This window comes from the organism of the source record quoted next, unplaced genomic scaffold, assembly GCF_019419815.1.
Source record: "Pyrus x bretschneideri cultivar Hongxiangsu unplaced genomic scaffold, Pyrus_bretschneideri_v1 Contig27, whole genome shotgun sequence".
Lineage (NCBI taxonomy): Eukaryota > Viridiplantae > Streptophyta > Magnoliopsida > Rosales > Rosaceae > Pyrus > Pyrus x bretschneideri.
In genome coordinates this window covers 4,001,513-4,026,480 of record NW_025999579.1, presented here as the reverse complement: position 1 = coordinate 4,026,480, position 24,968 = coordinate 4,001,513, and the positions used below count along the sequence as shown (strand labels likewise).

General features: G+C 37.2%; 3 protein-coding genes across 3 annotated transcripts; all 3 read right to left on the bottom strand.

Annotated features, from left to right (window-relative positions):
• Nucleotides 1–7,849: 7,849 nt before the first annotated feature.
• Nucleotides 7,850–10,036, bottom strand: LOC103953037 (CASP-like protein 4A3). Its single transcript, XM_009364758.3, has 3 exons — nucleotides 9,249–10,036; nucleotides 8,667–8,802; nucleotides 7,850–8,315 (listed from the first exon to the last, which is right to left on the bottom strand). Exons 1-3 carry the CDS (start codon nucleotides 9,884–9,886, stop codon nucleotides 8,121–8,123), a joined length of 969 nt encoding a protein of 322 aa, XP_009363033.2. The 5' UTR covers nucleotides 9,887–10,036; the 3' UTR covers nucleotides 7,850–8,120.
• A 1,408-nt stretch (nucleotides 10,037–11,444) lies between these two features.
• On the bottom strand, nucleotides 11,445–17,109 carry LOC103953038 (protein EXECUTER 2, chloroplastic). The gene is made up of 11 exons (XM_048587731.1): nucleotides 16,619–17,109; nucleotides 15,632–15,748; nucleotides 15,481–15,546; nucleotides 14,825–14,931; nucleotides 14,673–14,754; nucleotides 13,870–14,568; nucleotides 13,238–13,364; nucleotides 12,989–13,155; nucleotides 12,804–12,878; nucleotides 12,198–12,290; nucleotides 11,445–12,054 (listed from the first exon to the last, which is right to left on the bottom strand). The coding sequence occupies exons 1-11, from the start codon at nucleotides 16,976–16,978 to the stop codon at nucleotides 11,953–11,955; spliced, it is 1,995 nt and encodes a 664-aa protein (XP_048443688.1). The 5' UTR covers nucleotides 16,979–17,109; the 3' UTR covers nucleotides 11,445–11,952.
• A 1,433-nt stretch (nucleotides 17,110–18,542) lies between these two features.
• Nucleotides 18,543–21,854, bottom strand: LOC125467885 (E3 ubiquitin-protein ligase SIS3-like). Its single transcript, XM_048588084.1, has 10 exons — nucleotides 21,616–21,854; nucleotides 21,473–21,511; nucleotides 21,311–21,377; nucleotides 21,158–21,231; nucleotides 20,913–21,051; nucleotides 20,732–20,824; nucleotides 20,542–20,607; nucleotides 20,157–20,276; nucleotides 19,506–19,619; nucleotides 18,543–19,200 (listed from the first exon to the last, which is right to left on the bottom strand). The coding sequence occupies exons 1-10, from the start codon at nucleotides 21,642–21,644 to the stop codon at nucleotides 18,790–18,792; spliced, it is 1,152 nt and encodes a 383-aa protein (XP_048444041.1). The 5' UTR covers nucleotides 21,645–21,854; the 3' UTR covers nucleotides 18,543–18,789.
• Between the last annotated feature and the right edge of the window lie 3,114 nt (nucleotides 21,855–24,968).

Here is a 24,968-nt window from a genome sequence, read left to right as displayed (position 1 = left end):
TGTTTATTGACCATAAGATTAGTACTGGAATTCAATTTGATTGAGTTTAAAAGCGTTAGTTATACAGCAACAAAATTACTTACAAATTTAGAACTTTTTTCAATATTAAAGTCTGATAAAATGAGAATCAAAAACATTGTTGACTTTCCTATTCAAAGATTTGGTCAAGAATTAGTTAGACCATCTCCAACCGAAGGAACCAGATAGCTAAAAATAACCTGAAAATTGTCTCCAACCGAGGGTCAGGCTAAATGGCTCGTGGGTCCTACTGGACAAAAAACAGGCCAAAGGGCCAACCAGCCGGCCCCAAACCAGGCCACATGCTGACGTCATATTTGATTTTTTTTTTTTTTTTTTCACATTAAACTACATAAAAAAAATTAACAACATGAAAATTATTGACAATCCATAACATAAAATTATTGAGGTAATTTAATTTAAGTAACCATAGTAATTCAATTAAAATAATAAATTATGTTTGGCCCTCAGTTGAAGATAGTTTTTTGTGATAGGGCTATGCTTGGTCTGACCCTTGGTTGGAGACGGTAAGAAATATGAACATGCACTGTTCATTAAAATATTAATTTTTTTGAGAGCCAGAAGACTAAAACTAGCCCTTTGGCACTCATTCGGTTAGAGATGGTCTTACTACTTTATAGTAAAAATATGTCATTCAAAATTTAAAATAAAGTGACCTTTATCTTTTAACAACCATGTTTAAAACTGTAAAAGCACCAACACCAAGGCTATTTTAGTCCCTCCAAATTTCACAGGAGGGTATATGTGTCATTTCAAGAAGTAGGACGTACGTTACAAACCTGTAACTGAAACCGAAGTGAGGATAGGACTAAATGTTATGGCTGAAAAGCAAGTGGGCCCCACGCTCACACAGAGGGATCCGTGGGTGTGTCGGAGAAGCCGTATGGTCCTCTTCCGTATACGGTCTCTCTCTCCTCCCCCTCTCTCTCCTCTCTGATTCCATTTTATTTTTTTAATTTTATTTGTTAATTTTCCTTCAAACCATTATTCTCATTTTCCTTCAAACCATTATTGATGAGAATTTTTCCCAACTGTCGTATCCACGGTTAATTTCTGGCTAGGGCCGTCGAGGTTCTATTTAAGCGCTAGACAGCTAATTATTATCTTAATTAATTTTTAAGTATTTAAAAATTAAGAAAGTGTGCTTAAACCTTTATAAAAACCCACCTAGACCGCATAGGCACTTGTCTAGCCAGTGACGGAGTCAATATAGGGTTATTGGTTGCCTTTGACCCCAACAACTTAAAAAATTCAAGTATATCTGTTTGTATATTGTATTAGACCCCCATAAAAAGCTAAGACAAACTAAATAAAAACATCCTCCTCCAACTTATATTGTCTTCAATCATATTTGTCTTCATTTTCTATTTTTTTAAATATAAGCAGACACTTATTTATACAATATATAAGAAATTTACTCAAATCCACTTAGTCCGCCTAGGCGCTAGGATCCAGCCGCCTAGGCACCAAGCCTAAGCTCATCTAACTAGCGCCTAGCGTCTTTTAGAACATTGGTCATATCTAAACAAGCTCTCAATGTATTATAAAATAAGTAGAGAGACATAAAAAAAAATATATCATTTTCTTTGAAAATATTTTGACATGTGAAATACTGCTTCAGGCCCGCAATTAAAAAATCTCTCATTATCGATGGAGATTTTGTTTTATTTAATACATTTTTTGTTTTAAATAAACAATAAAAACGAGAAAAAAACAAGAAAGAAAACCGATCCGCTCTTGGAGCGCGTATGTTTCACTCTGAGTGTGACTTTGCCAACTAAGTCTGTCTAGGTTGGCACAGACAAGAGGTACAGCTCAAAATGCACCCAAAAGGTACAAGGTTTACAAAGCATGCAAACCATTTAAATGTTGGTGAACTCTGCCATCCTTACAACTACAACTTGGCTGGGTCCTGATTTGCCTGCTGGATCCATTACCAATCTAAACAGGTCTAAAACATCATTAATGCTTCATTGTGTTGTGCATCGAGTTGGTTGTTCACGCTCAAGCGGTTGAATCTCAATCGTTGATGTATGTATAGGCTTATCAGTTAAAATTTTAAAATTGTGTTTGGATCAATCGTTGTTATATCTTAGCAGTTGAATATCAGCCGTTGATGTATGCTAGTTCATATCGCAGCAATACCTTATGAATTAAAGCTTTAGAATTGAGTCTGAAACAACTGTCTATAAGTTAGTGGTTGAATCTTAGTCGTTGATATATGTGGACATATAACAATGAAGACCAAAAGCTATCCCTTATGCTTGGTTGGATCTCCCACTTGAGCATGATCGACTAATTTTAATGTTATACACAAACGTGTTTGAGGCAATTCATTGGTTAATCAATCTTTTATAAAATCTTTGCCCTCCACACAATTTGATATTTGTGATGTTGTTACACTTCAACTTAAATCGACGATTTATAGATTTGGTCAAATGGTGTGTACAAATTGATCTAGCAAGGCAGGTTAGATGCTGCATGAGGTATTATTTTGTGGCTTGAACCTTATCATCAAGATCTACCAACCATTTTCTCATCAAAAAAAATAAAAAGAAATAAAAAATTTTGCCCACCATTGAAGATCGATTTTGCATTATTTGGTAGGTTGGCATGCTGTACCAGATGATTAACGTTCACCAGTATCTCTTAAGATATTGTTAATTAGGTTGGTTAATTTCTTAATCAGGAGTTGGAAACTTGTGATTTAGTTTAGTGGGCAAGGAATCACAAAACCAAGCATTTTCAATCTGTATATTATTTTCAACTGCAATTTGAGTATTTTAGGTGTCAACTCCTTGTCAATGGGTTATTCCAAACTGATTACTATATATTAATAGTATATTAGCATCACAATATGAACAGATAACCTTTTCTTTAATTTATTTGCTGCAAAGAACCTTTGGGGGATTTTTAATCTTATAAAATGCGAAAAGCTTGCATTATTATTATCAGAGTAGTAAGTTTCGCACTCGCGTTTTCTTGCGGAATGATCTTTTCTTTCGTTTCGTCTTTCTACTGTACTCGTCTTATTTATAGTTTTGGGATTAAATACAAAGAAAAATTAAGCGGTGAAAATAAAAGAAAATTGTTGAATGATGGATACATTTAAGATTCTGAAAATCACTACCTATCATTTCTCTGCAGATCTCTTTTCTTTCTTTGTTGTTGATTTAAATAAGTCAAAGAAGTATCAATAAACAAAAACACAAAAAACAAAAGAAGAAATGCAAAATGATAAATTTGAAGTGTGAAATTTATTATTATCCTAATATCTCCGTTTACAATCTTTTCTTTTTATCAGTCCTAAATTGAATAAGTAAAAAGAGAATCGTTAAACGAAAATAAGATGAGTATAAAAGAGAAGACGAGAACGTGAAAATGATTACCTATTATTATTGTTAACATCATGGGGACGCTGCAATTACCAAAACGAAGAAGCACAAAATTAGGGTGGTGCACATGCAAGTGTACCTTGGAAACATTGATGAAAATACCACGTGTCCATGTTGTGTAGCACCAGCTCATCAAGATTCGAAAATCTAGCCAAAACTTATGGTACAGAATATGTCCCTTGCCCGTACAAATCGTGGTTGTTGTCCAATGATATTACATTACTTTAACCATGATTAATTAGAATACTAATTATCCTAAATGACAAAGTTTAGGAGGTGTAAAGTAAAGGATAGGCATGTTGCATTTTCGAGTGAGTCTTGTATATGGACCATGGACATAATTGTTTCGGCAATGATAATATAATATACGACGATATTATATAGCTAGGGTTTGCATGGGATTTGGATTTGTTCGTGGATTTTTATGTATCGGACGGTTGAGATTTGTTTGTGCGTGCATGGACGGTAGCGATGAGTGTATTACACTATTACGACAGAGGACAAGCGAATGTGCAGGGAGGAAGACTATAAATAAAGGATGGTTGGCTGCTTAGTTTGAAAACGGTAATTGATAGTTGAATTTCTTTTTTAAATTATTAAAAAATAAATCCAATCGTCTACTATGTTACATGATTTAAAAATTTGGTCTTTTAACTATTTTCCATTAGAAAAAGCCGGGACTGATAGGGAATGTTTGTCATCTAGCTCTATTTTGTATTGCATGAACATGGCTGATGGAGGATACCACGTGAACTTCTGCACGCTTGACATTCCATGTATGATCATGCTTACTAGTTAATGACACTCTTACAAGTGATTAATTGGTATATTATGTTATTAGATTATCAACTAAATTAGCAGTATATAATGATTAACGGTTCATCTAATAATTCAACTGCTTCATCTAAAATTAATCTGGTACCACCAATATTATTCGTAGAATTATAGAAAAGAATAGCATATCCCTTTCATTATTTGTACTATTAAAGCATAGAGTTAATTTGGCCACACAATGAAGGTGAGGAAGTCACGTAACCCTAACACCTTGTTTTTTTTTTTTCCCACTAATTTGCTAATTTGGCCACATTATCTTGACAAACTAAGTTAACTAAACCCAATGTTAAGAAAAAAGAAATTACTAATTAATATTTTCTCCTCCATACATAATCATGACCCCATACGTATACTTAATTAGTGGCAAGTTTCTGATTTCGCCACTGCATAACATGATTAGGGTTTTCTCCAGAATCATGACTCGTACACATAGTGGTAAGTTTCAGACTCCTCCAATGCATAACATGATTAGGGTTTTTGGGTCATAGTACTTAACAAGAGAGGAGAGAGCAACCCTAGTAAGGTAAGGAACAACTGCATGAAACGTTTATGATGGTTGTTTGGATATAAGACATGATGTGTCTAAATCGACGCCTACTACAAATGTTGTTATGTTTTCTTGTAAATGGTTTGATGCCGAGACTTCACCATTGTTGATAACAAAACCTAACTTGCTTCATGTTTGCGTTACAACTTTCTCTCAAAAAAATGTTTGCGTTACAACTTTATAAATTATGTCGTGATAATTATTATTTATCAATTCCACGGGAGCAAGGCACATATGGCAGATGACAATGGCATAGCTTACAACAAATTTAAAATTAAAAAAGAATATATATTTTGGACAATGAAATCAAAATAAAAGAGACAAAAGTTTGGATTTTTCTTACCCAATTTGTAATTCTCATATCTTAATCAGATAATGGGCCTTTAATGGGCTCAGTTTTGATTTCTCAAGTTTTTGAGCGCCCAATTACTGGGTGCTTTTTGCGTGTTTCAGGCCCACTGTACCGATGTCTGCCCGGCGCCGGCAAGAAGAGAAAGATGTGGACTCTATTCTTTTAGAAGTTAAACGTAAAAGAGTTTTTATCACAAATGGTATTTGAAATTAACCATCATCATCAAGATAGTTTATGAAATTAAAAATCAATCAATGTAGTCTCTGAAAATAGGTGTCTTAAATCAATGTGATCATTCCGTTACAATTATATTAAAAATTATGTTAAGTGTTGATGTAGCACATAAATGGGTCTCATAAGTTCTTTTTTTCTTACAAATAGTCCTTGAAATTGGCCCACGACAACAAAATGGTCTCTGAAATTGACTCGCAACATCAAAATGGTCCATAAAATTGAAAATTGATCAATGTAGTCCCACAAGTAAGTGTCTCAAATCAATGTAGTATTTCCGTCACAATTCTGTCAAAAATTCGGGTATGTGTTGATATGACACATAAATGGGTCACACAAGTCTAATTAAATTTAAAAAAAAAATTACAAATAGGCTAAATAATTTAATAGTTAACAAAAAAATTGTCAACCCAAAAACCCAGTCCTGCAATCACCTCTAATCCTAGTCTACATTTTTCTACCTCATTCGCTCTCTATTCTCTAAAAAAAATAAAAATTCAATACATCTATCTTTACACACTTCGACACTCTTCACTGAATTGAACTTGAGTTGAGATCACCAATGGTGACGGCTTGGCCTATTGGCAACGACTTCTGGGACATCACTGTTAACATTTAGGTGATCAACATCCTCACAACCTTAATCTTAGAGAGCTTATTCGACGCTTCCCTGGTGGTCTGGTGATGCAAAGAACGGTGATGTCTGCCTTGAGATAATGAGGTTATAACTGAGGTGCGTCTATTGTTGGTTGAAAAAAATTTCCACAACCCTTCTTAGGTTTTGGTTAAGCCTTGTGCCTTTGAGAATTTATGGAAGGGATCTGTCTTCGGAGTAGGCCCTACTGTAAGAAAAAAAAAATCATTATGCAAAAAGGTATTTAGACAACTTTTTTTAATTAATTTTTAAATCCATATCAGCACATAACAAATTTTTTTACAGAATAGTGTCAAAAGGATTATATTGATTTGCGACACCTATTTTCAAGGACTACATTGATTGATTTTCAATTTCAGAGATCATATTGATGGTGTGGGTCAATTTTAGAGATCATTTGTGATAAAAACTCGTAAATCTTGTGGGGCTCATTTATGTGCTACATCAGCATTTAACGGAATTTTTAACAAAATTGTGACGGAATAACCACATTGATTTGCGACATGTATTTTCAGGGACTACGTTGATTGGTTTTTAATTTCAGGGACCATCCTAATGGTGAGGGTCAATTTCAGGAACCATTTGTGATAAACACCCAACATAAAATACTTGTGCCATATAGTATTATGGTCTAATGGTTTCTCTTCACTTGTAAGTGAGACGTTTTATGTTCGATTCTCACAAAAGACGAATTTAAACCACATTGTTACTAGTCCGTTGTGAAGTTTAGCCCGTTGCGAATTTGAACGGTTGTTTTATTGGAATAACCAAGCAATGGTTGAGATTGGTTCGGCCCCCGACTATGCGTATTCCATGCGTTTTAACCCCGTGTGCAGGTGATACTAGCTGAGCTTGGACTCTTCCCTGAGGGAAAGAGTTACCCTTTCTTCGACCTGGTTTGGTACTGAGGTGATTCTGAAAAAAGCTGCTATCAAAAAAAGCTGGGAGCTGTTTTTGTGTTTGGTAAACACTCAGCTTTAGCTTTTTTCCACAGTTTTGGATGAAAAAAAGCCAAAAACAAGAAGCTGCAAAACCTAGCTTTGAAAAACCGGCTTTTTTTCACATCTGTTTTACATAAAAGTTTACCAAACACTCTAATACTGTTTTTTTTTTTTTTCAAAAGCACTTTTACAAAAAAGTTTACCAAACACTCTGCTGCTTTATTTTACAGCTGCTTATTCTCACAGCACAGTATAAGCAGTTTTTTTTTAAAAGCACAACAATACCAAACCAGCCCTTCTTGTCTCAGTTAAAATTTGATATATGCAAAAAGATTTCGTTATGTTTTTAATGAGTTGTTTTAGTATATTTTGTAATTTTGTATGATTTTAACTTTTTCATGTAATAAAACGTGATAATTAATATGAAAGTTTGATGCATATGCATATAAGAAAATTGTAGCTATGGAAGCAATGTTTTCCTTTAGTGAAGGAGCTTGTAACCTCACCAAGGAGAAGTTCCGTACAACGAGAAATTCTCATATGGCCGAATCAAGCATTATTTCGTGGACAAGTTAATACGCATAGTCGTGCGTTATTGACTTGAGATATTGTTCTTGCACATCATTGTGCCTATGTCTACCCAACAAATAGAGAGGTAGAATTCAATCTTAGAATTTGCAAACTCCCCAAGGCACAAAATGGAAAGAAATGCTTCCATATTAACAACTCAAGATTTCACCATTATTTTTGGGGAACTTTAACGAAAAATTCTTCGTACTGTTCAATTTAATGAAAAACCACATTTTTACACTAAAAAATCAATGGTGGTACTATTCACTTTAATGAAAAAACACATTTTAAAGTCATTTTCATTAGTTTTCCTTTATTTTTATCAAGGCTATAATTATACACACATATTGCCATGTGGGGAACATGTTTGAAGCTTTACAAACAACATTGAGAAAATGAAAAATTGAGTCCACGGGTTGTCGGTTATAAATGATTATGATCCACTCACACTTTGGTTTTCGCCCCCTCAAGGCCTAGTGAGAGCAAGGCGACTGTTGAGGAGGACGTGTGGGCTTGGCATTAGTGCTGACTTCCTACTGTGTAGGTAGGATATATATCATGCAGAATCATAGGTACAGAGGTTGTAACCAGATACGAGGGAGCTAAGCGCAAAGGCAACAAAAGCCAGGAAGGCCATGCTGACCGAAGCAGTGGCCATCTCCGTGAACTCATCCGTCCCCCAATTTGATTGCCAGTCGTCAAGCCGGGTGGCTGCAGACGACGATGCTGAAATGAGAAGGTATGCCAGTACCTGCAAATTGAACCAACACCACAAAAGCACAACGCATTGCTTATCAGTACACAAATCTTTAGCTTCCCTCGAGCTGAGGCAGTACACCCTCAATCTTAAAATGGCATCGCTTCGGCCAGAAGCATAATAATAACGCAGAAGCCTATTTCGGAAACCAATAACAGGTGTTAGGTCGCAACCAACTTAGCTAAGTTTTCAAGTCACTAACCGATGTTCGTTAACTTCTGAACAAGAACTATACAAGCAATAGAAATGTAATCCTACTCCACTAACATAACATATGAGATAATACATTTAGCAATAGAAATGTTAAATAGCGATGAAGACAGACGGGCCGACTGAGTAACTTGCCTGATCCATGAAGAAATCAAAGTGGCGACGAAGATGGTGGCGGATCACGTACTTCCCGGTGACCATATGGTAGGATAGATTGTAGGCTTGAAAGGCAGCATATGCAAATCCAATTACATTCACAGATAAGCAATACCTGCAAAGTTTAGCACATAATCTTCAATTCATCATAACATTATCTCCAAAATTAAACAAAAATTCACAGTAAAAAATGTTTCAACAAATCATTAAAAAAATAACAGAGCAAAGCAAGAAAATTGGTTGAAATTTAAATTTTATTAAGGCTTTTTAGCCAAAATGGTCCATGGGGTTGTTTGAATCATTTTGGTATTTCTGTGAAAAAAATTCGTTAAATTGATAGTATTTTTGTTTTTTCAATTTAACATAAAGACAAAAGTGGGCGACACTAAACAATTTCAAGGACTACTTCTATCGATTATAACAATCTGAAGAACATTTTGACTAAAAAAAAATCTTTTACAGTTTGAATGAAAATTAAAACACTAATTTGACTTAATCTGCTAATCATTAATAATTTTCTGAAAAAGGGAAATTAAATTGAAAGTCAGGCGGAGGAGGAACCTGTATTCCTTGTAGCGATCGAAGGAGTCGCCGCTCCAGCCCCGAGTCTTATCCGCCGCCAAAACCGAGAACGAAATCAAGCACAGCACCAACTCGCTCACTCTAAACCCTAGCGCCGCCGTCTGCAGCATCTCCCCCCTCTTCGACCGTCTCAGAATCGAATTCGTCGCACCCCTCGACCTCCCACCGCCAACACCGGTGACTCCGCCTTCCTCCCCGCCTCCAACACCGTTGACTCCGCCGGTCGGCCCAACCTTCGATACGGACGGCGCCACTTCCTCCCTCACCGCCCGGTTGTACACCACCACTGGCGACGGCGCCTTGGCATTCTCCGGCGGCTTCTGAGGCCGGAGCGGCGAGTACTGGGTGAACTTGTCGACGACCGTGATCGCCTTGGAGTTGTCGACGACCGTGATCGCCTTGGAGTTGTCGACTGGATTTTCCGGCGTGTTCTCGACGGACTCATACGGCGGGGTGTCGGGCGGGTCGAAGGCATCGGATCGGATCGGGGAGTGGAATCGGAGGGGAGAGTCGGCCTGGGCCGAGTCGTCGGATTTCAAAGACCAAGACTTCTTCATGTTGGGATTGGATTTCTGGGGGTGGTGGTTGGGATTTTGGGATTGGGGTTGGGATTCCATTTGGGCACGTATAAAATTTTCTCGGGATTTTGATGCAGTGGGAAAAAGAGTGTTTGGGAACTGAGAAAGTGAGAAGAGAAGTGATGGGTGGGACTCCGGAGTCTTTAATTTGATGATGCTTTCGCGCTGTGGGGAAGTCGGCCACGTGGAAAGCTTGTTTCCTGCTTACTACTTACCAAAGTTAAGTTGATCCATTCATACGACGTCGTTACCTGTCTCTTTTACACTGGCGGAAGGTAAAGTTAGCACATGACTGGGTTAATCATCACATGTGAATTAAGTCAGTTAACCAATATAGTATGCATGTTTCTCTAAACTAAATTTTGGATTCCTTTATTTATTTATTTTTTTAAACGATATTAACAATACTATGTGGATGGATGAGTTAGTTAAACCTCACAATCAGCTCAATAACGTGGTTCAAATTTGTCTTTAGAGAGAATCGAACCTAAAACCTCTCACTTACAAATAAAGAGGAATACCACCATAGCGTAGTACTAAATGACATAAGAATAGTAAAATTTAAGGGGGGTCTCGATCCCTTAACTTATATTAACAAAAATACCAATGTATTACCAAACCAGTTTATTATCTGCTCAAACATTTAGTGGTAAGAGTGATAGAAGAAAAAAGAAAAAGCCAAGAGCTTTAAGAGCCACAAGAGGAAGCCTTGCAAGGGTAAGGTAAAAGCAAGAAAAACAAATAAAATCGTAGAAAATCCAAGCAAGCTTTTAAGTGGAAAAGCTTTATATAAAGTTTTCTTTAATTTACTAGTGCGCTAAAAGGCATAAATTCCATCCCCAACTTTTTCCTTTTCCTTCGTGTAAATACATTCCTCCTCTTCACGTGAATACCATGGGAGGCAGATTGTATGCTGGGATCATTCTCGTCCCCTCTTATTTATGCGGTCACAGTTAAATCACGTCAACATTTTATATTCATATTACTTTTTGTCTTATTATCTTTATTAAAAAATTAATAAAAAATGTTGACGTGTCTTAACCGTGATCGCACAAAATAGAAGAGGATAAGAAGGGCACTCAAACAGGAGGGTAGACAATCTGCCTCCAAATACCATTCACAAGAATAAAACACATTTCATATTGTTTTTTGTCTTATTATCTCTATTACAAATATAAAATATTGACGTGGCTTAACCGTGTATAAAATATTGACGTGGCTTAACCGTGACCGCACAAAATAGAAGAGGATGAAAAGGGCACCCAAACAGGAAGACAAACAATCTGCCTCTGAATACCATTCATAAGAATAAAACACACTTCATATTATTTCTTGTCTTATTATCTCTATTAAAAAATCAATATAAAATGTTAACGTGACTTAACCGTGACCGCACAAAATAGAAAGGGATAAGAAAGACACCCAAACAAGATGACAAACAATCTGCCTCCGAATACCATTCATAAGAATAAAACGCACTTGTACGATAAATAATTGATAATATCCTTCCGTTGTCAGACAGCCCAACATGCTATGTTAATAACTTGTCAGTCAAAATCATCAAGAAAGATCACGTTTGATAGTTACGCTTGAACACTATTTTGAAAGTATGCATGAAAATTTGAAAAACGACCAATCACAATGGTTTTGGTGATAAAATTAACAAAAAAAAGAAAGCACCAATACCTTTGTTTTCAAGCCACAGGATATTTCGCAATCAACTTTTCACGGTATACTGATTTCTTAAAGACTTGCTACTCTGATGATTGATGAGTTTCCATTAACTATTTCATCAACTAGTCATGATAACAAACCGTCTGTAGAGAAGAACATATTAACAGTCGATGCAGAGGAAGCCGAGCAGTGTCCGGAAAGGCTCCTGACTCGGAGCCTCGTTGTAGTTTCAGTACCGGTCGAGTATAGATTCGGTCAGCAAAAATGATATACAGCTCATGGAGTTACAACGGGGTAAAAATCGAACAGATTGGGAATCAACCGTCTATATGTATTTGCTCAGATACGATACACTTAAAAGAACTCTTCTCTTACATCTTTGCTTGCCATATCGAAGTGGTGAAAACTCGAACAGATTGGGAATCAGTGGTTCATTCTGGTAGTTTCAGGCGGTTGAACAGTACAAGGAAACTTTGCTCGGGGACGATGTAAAGAAAACCAAGATCTGCACTTTTGACATATGGTCCAATGCCCTGCACACCAAGTTACAAACATCAAGCAAAAGAAGGGAAATGAGAGAAAATAAATACGAGGCCGGTTCTTTTGAGAGTTTTGGTTATTCCGATTGTATAAAGAAGAAAAGCTAGTAGGCATACTGAACTGGTGGTTTATTCACCTTGTTACTGAGTTGGAGAAGTTCTCCTTCAACCCACCGTGGATTCTGGAACCCAAACTCTGCTATTCTTCCTTGTCCTTTGTAACTTGCAACCTGGATAAATGAACACTTAGTCGGCAGCATATATCCAGAATTTCATTTTGTTGCAGCCTAAAAGACGTTCTTTAGTTCAATCTGTAATTTATTATAATGCCAAAATAGGGTATATGGAACTTTTTCTTCACACAGTTCCTTGTGTGGTTTGAAATGGTATCAGGAGAAATCAACGCGTTACTTCACGAAATATGAAGCACCAGCACAGGGCTCATGATCTTATAGTATGTATATGGTACATTAGAAATGCCCCTAATAAGAAAAATGGTATCGACAATTGTACATGCCAGAGGAGATTTTCAACTAACAAAAGCGAAAATTTTCTAGCTGTTTTATGCAGAAAATAGCAGACAGGGTTTTCTATAACTTTTAGGCACAACTTGATCTGCTAGTTACCATGGTACTGAGAAAAACAAGCTTCCTTGAGTTTTTGGTCTTAGAACTGTATAAAAGAAAACTATCACACACACCAAACACATGCACATATGCAGACACCGTTCAACGTATCATTACCACTCCTAATTCATCTGGATACAATCCACGGTTAGATTGGCGGTTCCCTTTCCCAATTTTAGCACGAAATGTCACCTGGTTATGAAAAAAATCAGAGTGTTTAGTACAACACATGTTACATACAGTGAACATGTGGTTTCACAGAGCAAGTATCATGGCATCACAAGATTTAGAAAGCTATAAACCTGGCCAGCAGGAACATTCAGGTCCCCAGTTAGTTTAACTGCCTCAACATATTCGAAGAACTCCATATCTGCAGATTCTTTGCCTTCTGAGCTATTCCAGTGCCCGTACTTACGCCTGAGTTGCACTACCTCCTTGCCATAAGGGCCAAATGCACCAACATACAGGCCTGTACTTTAAACAGAAGAACTCCTCAGAAGATTGTCCTTTTAAGTAAAAAAAAGTAAAATGTGGAGGATAAGAAAACTGACCTTCAAATGTATCCAAATCTCCTCTTAAGGTGTTGAGGCGACTAAAATTTGTATATTCAGATAATCTATTCCGCTTCTGAGCTTGATTAACGGCAAACTTGACTACTTCACGCATATTTCGTGTCATCTGTTTATAAATTTAAAGGAAAGTTACGCACCATGAGTGATTCACACCACTGTCAACAAAAACTTAATATTGAGCCCCAGAAGAAATGAGAATTTAGAGAAATATTTCAATCTTAACTGTCTAGTATCAGTCTCTTCTAAAATATAGATCTAAAACTGCAAAACCTTCCACCAGTTATGTAAATTTAAAAACAAACCCGAAACTTTCATTTTGCCCTCAAAATTTATAGCTGAGCCAAACTATAGACATGACACAAACTTCCTAGAAATACTAAATCTAAAAATGATAGAAAAAGGAAAAAGGAAGACATAAAGCAAGGGTAGTCTTTGGAAAATCCAAATTCTAAACCCTTGTTTGCCATGAGTCTACCATGTACAACAAAAGTATCCAACTCAGATGATTCTGTTCATGAACCCAATCACTTTTTACCAACTGGAAGAGTCGGTTTTTTAGTATGTACAATCTCCATATCATATTTTCCTGATGGCGTAGAAGTTCAACTGACCTTTGAAGAAAGCTTGTCAGAATTAAAAAATGCCTTGGCAACCTCAGAAGGCATGAGCTCAGCGGCACTTTTAGGTGCTAGAGCTGCCACCTTGAACTTAGATGCCTTACTTTCTCCCGTGTTGTGATCTAGGCTTCTCCCTGGAATATGCAACACAAAAGAATCTTTCTCCACATCTTTGATTTCAGCAGGCCGACGCACATACTCATCCTTGGTAGGAACATCCTCATTATTATGTACAACCCCACCAATAAAAAGTTTCACATCCAAATCTCTTTCATCTTCTATGGTATCACTACCTTCTCCTAGAGTGACCTCATCAGACTGAATTTCATCCAAATTATCCACTTCGTCTTCAGAATTCTCATCAGAATCTGACGAGTCACTATTTTCTTGCTTCAATTGGTTCACAGAATTGTCATCCTCTCTCACTTCCTTGGCAATATCAACATCCATGACTTTAACTTTCAGTCCTGGAATTTTTGTCTTAAGAAAATTTAAAACACTTTTTATCCCCTCCTCAGTTGCTCCCTCAATATTAATGCCCTTCACCTCGCTGCTCTCTGCCTTGCCTTCATTTTTCTGTACATCTACTACGGTTGCACTCTCAAGTTCGGAAGTTGATGAGCCTTTTTCAGGTTTGGATGGTGTAACAGCGGAGTTTGTTGAACTTCCTTTGGGTAGGTGTAAGTACACTACCTGCAACAGATATGATATCAGAAGACCAGAGAGGGAGGGAAAGAGTTTTACACAAACTGCATTAGACAGGTGAAAGATAGTTCGTTTGAAAGATCTGTATTTACCTGCATAACGTATGTCCCATCAGCATTTTTTACCACAAAAATTTCAAATATGGGACTTCCCGGTGATGCTTCAACCAACTGTCTGCAACAAATAACAAATCAGTAGTTTTCTCCAGTAGATGAAAAACAAATCAAAACCCAAAAGATCTTACCTTGGACTGTAACTCCTCCCAATAAATCTGCCCACACCAGGAGTTATTCGTATTAGCCTTCCAAAAGGATCATCTGAATCTTTTGGGTACCCAACCCACCAACCTACCTGCAGATACAGAGAGAACCATTTAAAGGACACAGCGAACATTTACCACAAAGCAGGCCTAATTAATAAGGCCTATCAATAAAATTCACATATCTTAAAGATGCCAGGAAAAAACAAACTAGGCACATATCTCTGACTCACGCTTCAAGAGCCAAAGGTAAACTCATCTTTTTTCGACAAAAAAGGAAAAGAAAAAGGCTTTATCATGCATAGGATAAAACTGGAAGGCAGCAGGATGTAGGTGATGGTAGAAGCTGCCTCCAACAAAGGTGTATTATATGATCAATCATAAATGTAATAATTTCGTCCCCTCAACACTTTTTGGAGTCCCACCAAAACTTCCATGACTGCCAATAAAATTCATGTACAAAGGATGACCTGATATATCTAATTTCTTCCAATGAAATACTTTCAGTATTTCAACTAAGCGTGAAAAGGAAAAAAGAGTAAAAGCTGGCTATTTCAGCCAACAAATAAAATTGAGTTGTGAAGCCATGCTGTTAGAAATTGGAAGATAATATATAAGCCAGTAGCATGTGGGAAGATTACCAGTCCGCTTCCTGTGTGTCTACACAACCTTGAAGCATCATGGTAACGCTCTTCCTCAATCGCATTCTGCAAACATACAACACACCAGGTAAACAAACAGACATTGATGTGAGCAAGTACACAATTACAAAAGCATACATGCTCAACTAACCTTCAATTGAGACATGATCTCAGCAACAGTGTCGTTTGATGTAGCTTCTGAAATAGACATTTTCAGTTTTGTAGCTTCCTGGAAATCTTCCTTCTCAATTGCATCTTCAAGTTGAAACTGCTTATAGCATCATGCCATAAAAAAAAAAAAAATAAAAAAACGCTTGTAATTTGTATACGTGTGGTTATGTTCAGTTGCGTATGATTCTTTGTACTGGTACATGGTTGTATCCACAGTGAACAGACCCAAGCAACCGAGACTCCAGAAAAAAAAACAATATTTGCACTGGTACATGGTTCAACTGAAAGTAAGAAATGGTAGATGGAGCAAATTTTGTACCATCGGTCCATCACTGACTGCCATTTGACAATTTAGCAACTTAAAAAATTCCGTGAAACTTGCTAATCTACCGAGAACAGGGGAACAAACTCTCCACGTCTTCCCAAATTTCTCATGTAATTCAAACAATGCAAAGTAAATCTTAAATTTCTCAAGAACCAAGTTCCAAAATTTGTTTTGACATTTCGCAGCTGTCTTGAAACAAGGTCCAAAAGGGTGACTAATGTTCTATAAAACCATGAGAAATGGTAGCAAAAGGCAGACGGATTTAAATAATTATACGCTCAACGAAGAAGAAATTAATGAGCATGATCAATGATATATAACAATCAAAGGCTACGAACTTCAAATAAATTCAGCTTACTTTTGGATATAGGAACTTGGCAATTCAACTAATAGATTAGTAAACATAACTAATATTCAGCAACTGGAAACTGTGCATTGAAAAGTAACAGAATTCCAAATAAATTAAGAAACAATTATCCAAAACCAAAAGCGCTTCTTACGACGTTTGACATAACTTGATTCTGATAAAAGTACTTCTAGTAAAAGCCGAACTAGAATTTCTGCCCAAACAATACTACTGACAAAAACTGAAACTTCGATGCAATTAGCAACTGAGCAAAAAAGTACACAAAACCCACATACCTTGAGAACAGAGACGAAGCTCTCGGCCTGTTCGACGTCGGAGAAATGGCGGCTCCACCGATTCCAATCCCATTCCAAAGACGACCCAATACAGTCCTCACTGTAAATGTTGCTCTCACTGCACCGGCAGCACAAATTCGAGCTCTTTCGACTCCTGCTACTACTCGAAGACGAAGAAGGTGAGTGCTTGGTCTGGACAGAGCAGCCCCAACTGAGAACAACGCTCAGATTGTTATTGGAAGTGTTGAATTTGGACCTGGTGTTGGGTAAGAAGCCGGAGCAGCAATTGGGTCCGAATTGAGGCAGTGGGATTGCTTGTCCCACGCCCCACCCATTGGCCACCGCCATCTCTCTCGCCATCTCTCTGGTTCTTTCTCTTCCCCACAATTATCTGTGTGGTGTATTTTGTGGGGAATTAGAGAAACGAATATCTTCCGAGTTTTTTGCGTTGTCGCAGTTGGTGACGAAGATGAAGACTGGAAGAGATATATGGATAGAAATCGTATAATCGCCGCCTTAAATGTTTTGCAATCACAGGCAAATCAGGCCCACAGATTTGTGGGTTTTTTTTGTAGTGATTAAAATTTTAAATCATATTTGTAAAATAACATGTAATTAATAAGAAATAAACACATAAATTGATAATCAATAATTTAGTTATCAATTTTCATGTCCTTTACTTTACAAGATTTGTATATAAATTTAGCACCTAGCATTACCTCTCTTTTTGCATACGGAAGGGAATGTTTTTGTTCATCGCCATCAAGTAATGGTGATGTTGTTCTCCTTATTTATTATTATTAGATGAGTTTAATTTTTGAAATCTATACAATGGATAAATCTTAAAATTTGAATCCATCCAAATATGATAAATAGAGTGTCGAGCAATGGGTTAAATTTTGGTTAGATTTGTTTAGTCTTTTGTAAACTTGTCATTAGATGAGTTGAAAAAAATTGTTTCTATATGATAAGAATGTGCATCTTTCAACACGAGTGAGGATTCTCACCGGATCATCTTTGTGGGGATCTCAAGAATTCTCACATTACATCCGTTTATCGTATATCATGCGGTAAAAATTATTGTAATTTTTTTTTATTTAAAATTGAATACACGCATAATGTATAATGAACGGATGTGATTAGAAGATTCTCAAAATCCTCACAAAGAAGATCCGGCGAGGATCCTCTCTTTCAACCCAAGAATCAATCTTTTGACCCACCCACTTCTCTCTGCCGGTTGCCACATGTTAGATGTGCCAACAAGACATAGGAAGGGGACCCTCTTCTGAACATTTTCTCCTAATCCACCAAAATAGTGGATCCACATCATTAAAATTTGATCTAACGGTTGATGTTATTATAACTTTTAAAGTAGATCCTTATTTATAGCCGTTAGATCAAATTTCAATGACACAAATCTATTAATTTGACGAATTAGGAGGAATGATCCGAAGATGATCCATTTCCCAAAACATACAGCCGTGATTGTCTGTCAAAATTGGATGAGTGGACTACAAATTAAATTATCACAAAAGTTAGGTTTACACACGTACGTTAAGACGGCTGCAAAAATACGCCACGTGTACTGCCACTTGGCTTGTAATCTCCACGAGGGCCAAGGGCCCCCTTCAAATCAATTAATCTTTCGAATGAGAAGAGAAAGAAAAGACTTGCATGAAACGGAAAATAATAAAAGCGGCAGTGTTCTGAACTTATCAGACTTTGCCGTGTGTTTTAACTTTCTTATATAGAACAATATGATTGGTTTTGTACACCGGCAACGTAAAATGCTAAAAGCGGCAGTGTCCTGAACCTATCAGGCTTCGCCATGTGTTTTAGATTTCTTATATAGAACAGTATGACTGGTTTTGTACACCGGCAACTTGGCGTCGCCGTTTCATGCAAGCCCTCAAGAAGAGGAAAATTTCATGAAAGAGGTAGCTGCATTGGTTAACCGATCATATCCAGTTCTCATATCCATGAATATGTATATCCATCGTTACAATGAGAAACCATGGCAAAAAGCTTTAGACTTTCAGTAAGCAACAGCGATTGCAAAAGCATGCCGACCGATGGCGAGGTACACAGTTCTATACCGTTAACGCCTTCCCTCAGCATATGGGTTAGAAAATTCAGTTGAAATTTAGAAAATGTAAACCAGGAAGGATCCCCTATTGTTGTTGCTGTGAGGGGGACTCGACAACGACAATACGTTCAGTGGAAGGGACCGGCCTTGGGCTCGAAAGATCCCGAGTAGATGAGAGAGCAATACCCCCTTCCTCAGAAGTTTCCAAAGAAGTGTCTGCCTCATTGCCTGCACCTGCATTTTCAGTACAAACTGGGCGGAATGCTCCCTGCAACCTCAACAAATGCCTCTGATTGTCAGGTCGGGTTCTCACATACCGGTTGGCTGTCAACACACTGAGAGATGAACGCTCAGAGTCAGGACGGAGATTGGATATAGCACTAAGGTCGAGATTTGGGAAGACTGAGCAACGGCATCTGGGACATTTCACATTCAGTCGAAGCCACTCATCGATGCATTCTACATGAAAATTGTGAGCGCAAGGCAGGCCGCGAACCTGCAGAACTTCCTATAAGAATCTGTTGTTGAACTTTGTAATAACTGAGCCATTATCCGAAGGTAAAATATGTACGGGCAATCTGCTCATAAAATTGGGAGAGGTCGTCTGCATTGCTTAAACAATAAGCTATGCACTTGGTTCCTATTTTCTTAAAATTCTCTCAACATTTTACAGGGAGCCACAAAAGGGGTCCATTGATCCAATTCTTATATAAACAAAGATTTGACTTTTACCCGAGAAGCATGGAATAATTCAGATTAATGTGGTGTTTAAAGTAGGATAGATATTCATAAAAAAATTACCTCGTTGCCTACATGAAACTCTTCCAAGCAGATTGGACATTCACTGCAATCAGTTGGAACAGCCTTCAGTCTGAACTTTGGAAGCTCCTGAATGAGTGCTTCCACTGCTTCTCTCTGCAATACCAAGATACGAACGTCAACCATCAGAACTCAGAATTAAAATATCAAAAGTGAATTGACATAGACAACGAATAATTCACAATGGAAAAAAAGGACTGTCATTGAAGAGGTTAATTTTTCTTTTTAGTATGTCCCTTTATCACCAGTAAAGCACAACAATTAATAAACACTTTTATACTAGGCCTCTAAAGTCAAAGTGTGCTTGAGAGTTTTGAGACAGAGTAACGAGTATATACACACACAGGCATACGTGTCAGCAACACCCACTAGAATCCCTAATCTCCATTTTCTAGACATTGCTTTTGCCAATGCTTTAAGCATAGAATTCATCCAAAATGCTACTGCTTAAATAGCTTGAGTAACTACTATCATGAATTCAACAAAACAGCCGCATATAATTTTTTTTATATTACACATAATATGTTGTAAAAAGGGTGAAGATAACAACTAGACACAAAACTGAACAAAGCCGTGAATCTAAGGGCAATTAAGCAATTTCCTCAGCAGGAGAATTTTGGGGTGGGGGGTTACCTGTGCTTGAGTCAAGTAAAGTCCAGGTTGGTATGCAGCAGTATCTTGGCCCATCCCTCTTGTTTCTTGACCGGCAGCTTCAAATGCCCAATCTGGCACCCGAATCATATCAACCAAAACCTTAACAATGAGGAGAAATCATTACTAGGAATGATAGGAAGAAGTGGATCAACACAGAATAAAAGAGCTTTGAACGCTAATGTGCAATCAACAGCAAGTGGGCGTGTTACATGGTCAAAACAGCATTGTTATATATTGTCTATCTGGTACAAGAGCAATACTAGCATAAGCTAAATTAAGGAACAAAACACTAAGGGTATACATTCATAAATATTACAATAAGAAACACTTCCATGAAGGGGAAAAAGAACGTCTCAGGATTTACCCCATATTCTGACACAGGAATCCCTTGTTGAGCACGCAATAAGTGTGCCTCTCTTCGTGTCAACCACTGAAATAGAGGGGTTCCAAAACGAGGATTAGAACATCTCTGAATATGATTTTCTAATGAGCTCACATAGAATAAAGTCCTGGTTGAGTCTAAAAGATGGACAAGGACACAAAGTACCACTAACCTTCCCAAGCGACATGCAAGAAACGCAAAGTAGTGCACAGTAGCTAAAAAGCAACCAAATGAGAAAACCCCATTTGTGACCATTTTCAGGCAACTGCAAGCATTAAAATGCATTAGCACCGCCACTATTGTTTAAACTTTAAACACCACTATTCTGCCAAGAACTAAGATATATAACTTACACAGTCCTTCGATTTTTGAAACCACAGCGTACCGATTACTGTCCAAGTCCAAAGAAATGGATAGAGCAACAGAGAAAGAATCGAAAGGACCACTACTCTTCCGCAGAAACGAGCATATCTTTGCTGCCACCCAAGATCCCTAATACCATAACAATTCGAAGGGGAAGAACACGGTTTTGGAACCATTCGAACTACACAAATCGAACAAAGTACCAGGGAAACATTAACTAAAGATATGGACTTACAAACCCATTCCAGAGGCAAGCCCATTATCCACAAACATCAGCATCCGAAAAACAAACACAGCAGTGTAATCAACCTGACATTAAAGCCAAACACATATCTAAACAATCCCATATCAAACTTGCTGGGAATTCAGATAATATATATAAACCTACCACGATCCATATGTGCAACGGGAATGTACAAGTATGGTAACGCTTCCAATTAATTGCAACAATCACTCTGTTACCCAAACCGTTAAAGAAAACGAACAATTGGGAAAATTGGGATTCCGATACGAAATTAGAAACCCAAATTTAGATAAAATTAAAGGATACACACTCGTCGCGAGCATCGACAAGAAGAACCCATCGTACCTGCAAGTGCAAAACAATCGAAAATTCGACTTCAAAATCCTTAGAACCCACAGGCAGTAATCGAGAGGCGGGTGGAAACAAAGAAAGAAAGAAAGATGAGTTACCACTTGAAATCGACGCCTCGGACGGCCATGGCGGAGGAAAAGCTGTGCGGAAGAACGCTACGCAGAGGACGGCGAATTCCAAGATCCGACGGTGGTCATTTGAAGAGAGAAATGCTTGCAAGTTTGCGTACGAAGAGACTGAGATGAGAGGAGGGAGATTCCGGACGGCACAAAGCTGGCGAGCAAGAAAGAGACCGATGACACAGAGTGAGACAGAGAGAGTATGAAGCGGTGAGAGTGACGGTGAGGGAGAAGGACTGCTGTGACAAATGCTGACTTTCTTCTAACTATCATATCCGCACGCGCCTAAATTGTCAGAGTTTTTATTTATTTATTTTATATACGGAAACTATAGTGATTTTATTTAAAATATTACGAAAGCATACGATCACTGAGGAGATGCCATGGATTAGCTCCGGAGCTCCACAACAAACAACTATTGAAAACTAGAAGTTACACTTGTGAGGCTTCAAAACCCTGCGAACTAGCTTTAACGTCCTCAATTAATAAATCAAAGACGGAAGAACCATTGTGAGGGCTGCCAACAGAAAGAACCACCTACAACCAAGGCCGTCTCTGAGATTTTAGGGATTCTGTACGAAATTTATCAAATGGGTCTTCCTTAAGATATTTGTTTTAAAAAAGTATGACAATATATTGATACTAGACAACATTCACTTAAATTAAAACAAAGCCACTTAGTACTACGGTTTAGTGATATTCCTCTTCACTTGTAAGTGAGAGGTCTTATGTTCAATTTTCGCCAAAGGCAAATTTGAACTACATTATTGTTAGCCCATTGTCAAGCTTATCCCACTCCCCCACCCTCTTAGCATAGATAGTATTGTTTGTTCAAAAAATAAAAAAAAATAAAAACAAACTTTAGCACTCACTGATTGCATATTTACAAATGTTCTTAATGATAAGTAAAAAAGAGCTACAAACATAACATTCACTAAATAATTAAAAGCAGTTTTATCTTAAACAGCCAAACATGAAAAGAAAAAAAAAACATCAAACCTCCAACTTTAAAGTTTCACTTGAATGTATAACGTTGTTATATAATAAAATTAAGAAATTGCCGTTTTTCAGGGTGTTATTATTGACACTCAAAATATCTCATTGTACTCCAAGTTTTTACTTATAAGGAGTGCACAATGCGGTTTAAAGTGCGAATAAAAACAATTTTTTTTTTTAATATAGAACATTATTACATGATGTTAGATGGCAAAAATTTAGGGGCCCCGAATTGCAATTGTACATTTGGCTCCCCCTCAACGCCCCATCTGCCTACAACATGTCACTCTCTAGAATCATACATTGCCAGTTAAGCTGCAAAGCATGCTACATTCCATCACGAGCGGCTAAAGTCTCATATTTTTTGTTATAACTTTGTGTAAGGATAATGCTAGAAATACCAAATTTATAAGAGTAATGCTAGGACGATTAAATTGTAAACAAAATTTGCAAACTAAATGATACCAATAAAAAATGAGCATATTTATCAACGCTTAAGTAATAATTTAGTTATTAACTTCTATGTCATTGAGTTTACAAATTTAGTATCCTTAGCTTTACTCAATTTATAAGCCAAATTTGCAAATCAAATGATGTATTACCAATAAAAAACAAACACGTTAATCGACACTTAATTAATAATTAAATCATCCACAACCACATCATTTAGTTTGTAAATCTGATTTAAATTTTGGTCTCCTAACATTACCCTTGCGTAAAATAATTATTTATATGTTATTCATGCAAAAGTCAAACATTGTATAATTTTGGGTAAATTACACAAAACTACCTTAACTATAAATTGAACCACAATATCATACATCATGTTTTAAACATTGCAATGTCATACCTTATCTTACAAATTCGTTGCAATGTTAGACCTCCGTTAACTTTTTTGTTAAAATGGATTTAAAAGAGACACAAACTCTTGATCTTTATGCGGGTGAGAGGAATCATTAGGTTTGATGGGAGAGAGCTTGGAGAGGAAACCATTAGGTTATAGGGAAATACCCAGAAATATGATAGTTTCTTAATCTTGAGACATAAATAAGACATTTCAAATATCCATACGTCATGCACAAAAATCGAACAGAAATAGGATTTTCCTACACCTTGAAATGAATTAATTGCCCTTGTATATAAATGGATTATTTGCTCCCATTTCCTAATTTTTCTCTCTCTACTCTCTCTCCCTCTCTCTCCTTTTTCTCTCACTTTCTCCCTCATGCACTCTCTCTCCTCTTCTCACTGTGCACACACAGTGCACTGTTATCCCGACCAACACCATCCAAATCTAAGCCACCACCAATTTCATCTCATCCTCACGAGTCCAAAACATCTAGCCTTGTCACGAATCTCATCCCCGATCGTTGGGATTGAAACTCAAGCAGGACGCAAGTTTTCAGGTCATTTTTCGGCAACACGACAAACAACTGAGGCTCGAGACCACCACCAATGGACTTGCATCGAGGGTGGGAACAAAGTCCAGTCATTAAATGTTGGTGTTTTGTTGGATGAATTTTCAGGATTTGCCCTCTGTATGTACACGACATGCACATGATATGCTCACAAATCTGAGCTAACTCAAAAATCTAGATAAATTAATACTTAGAAGTTAAATTAGGGCTTGTGTTTCATGTTGGGGCTTATGGGTTGTGGAATAATTTTCAAGTTTTGACGTGCTATAAAACTGGGATGGAACAATTTCTGGTTCACGTGTCCAATTGCATAAATTTGTGAAATTTTTTCTGTAATGTGCATGTAGTGTGCATATGGTGTGCATGGCTAACTTTATAATAGTATTTTAACTCCAAAAACCCAGAGCTCACAGCTCTCTTTTTGAAATATAAAAAATGACGTCATCACCTGCGACGTCACCACCATATACACTATATGCACACCACATCATATCATATGTACATAACATGCACATGATATGCACAGAATTGGAGATCGAGCATCGAGCTTCTTTTTGCATTAATAAGAAACTTTAACGGCTACCTATTGGTATAATAGATACAATTAAAATATAAATGTTATGTATATAAGGTTATAGTGGTAGTTTGAAAAGTCTTATTACGTACATCAATCACCGCTTAGCCGTTCACATGGAAAACATGATACTCGTTGTCGTTATTTCATGGGCATGCATGATCTTTAACATCCTCTAAGCTTTTTCTTAAAAAAAATTTTGCCGAGGCCAATTAGGTTGTGGTCATACTCGCTAAATTTCAGAACAACATACGTGCATTATAATTAGTGAACATTCCCACTTCACATATTAAGATGTAGCCATGCACATCATATGCAACACCACATGCACATTACAAAGAAAT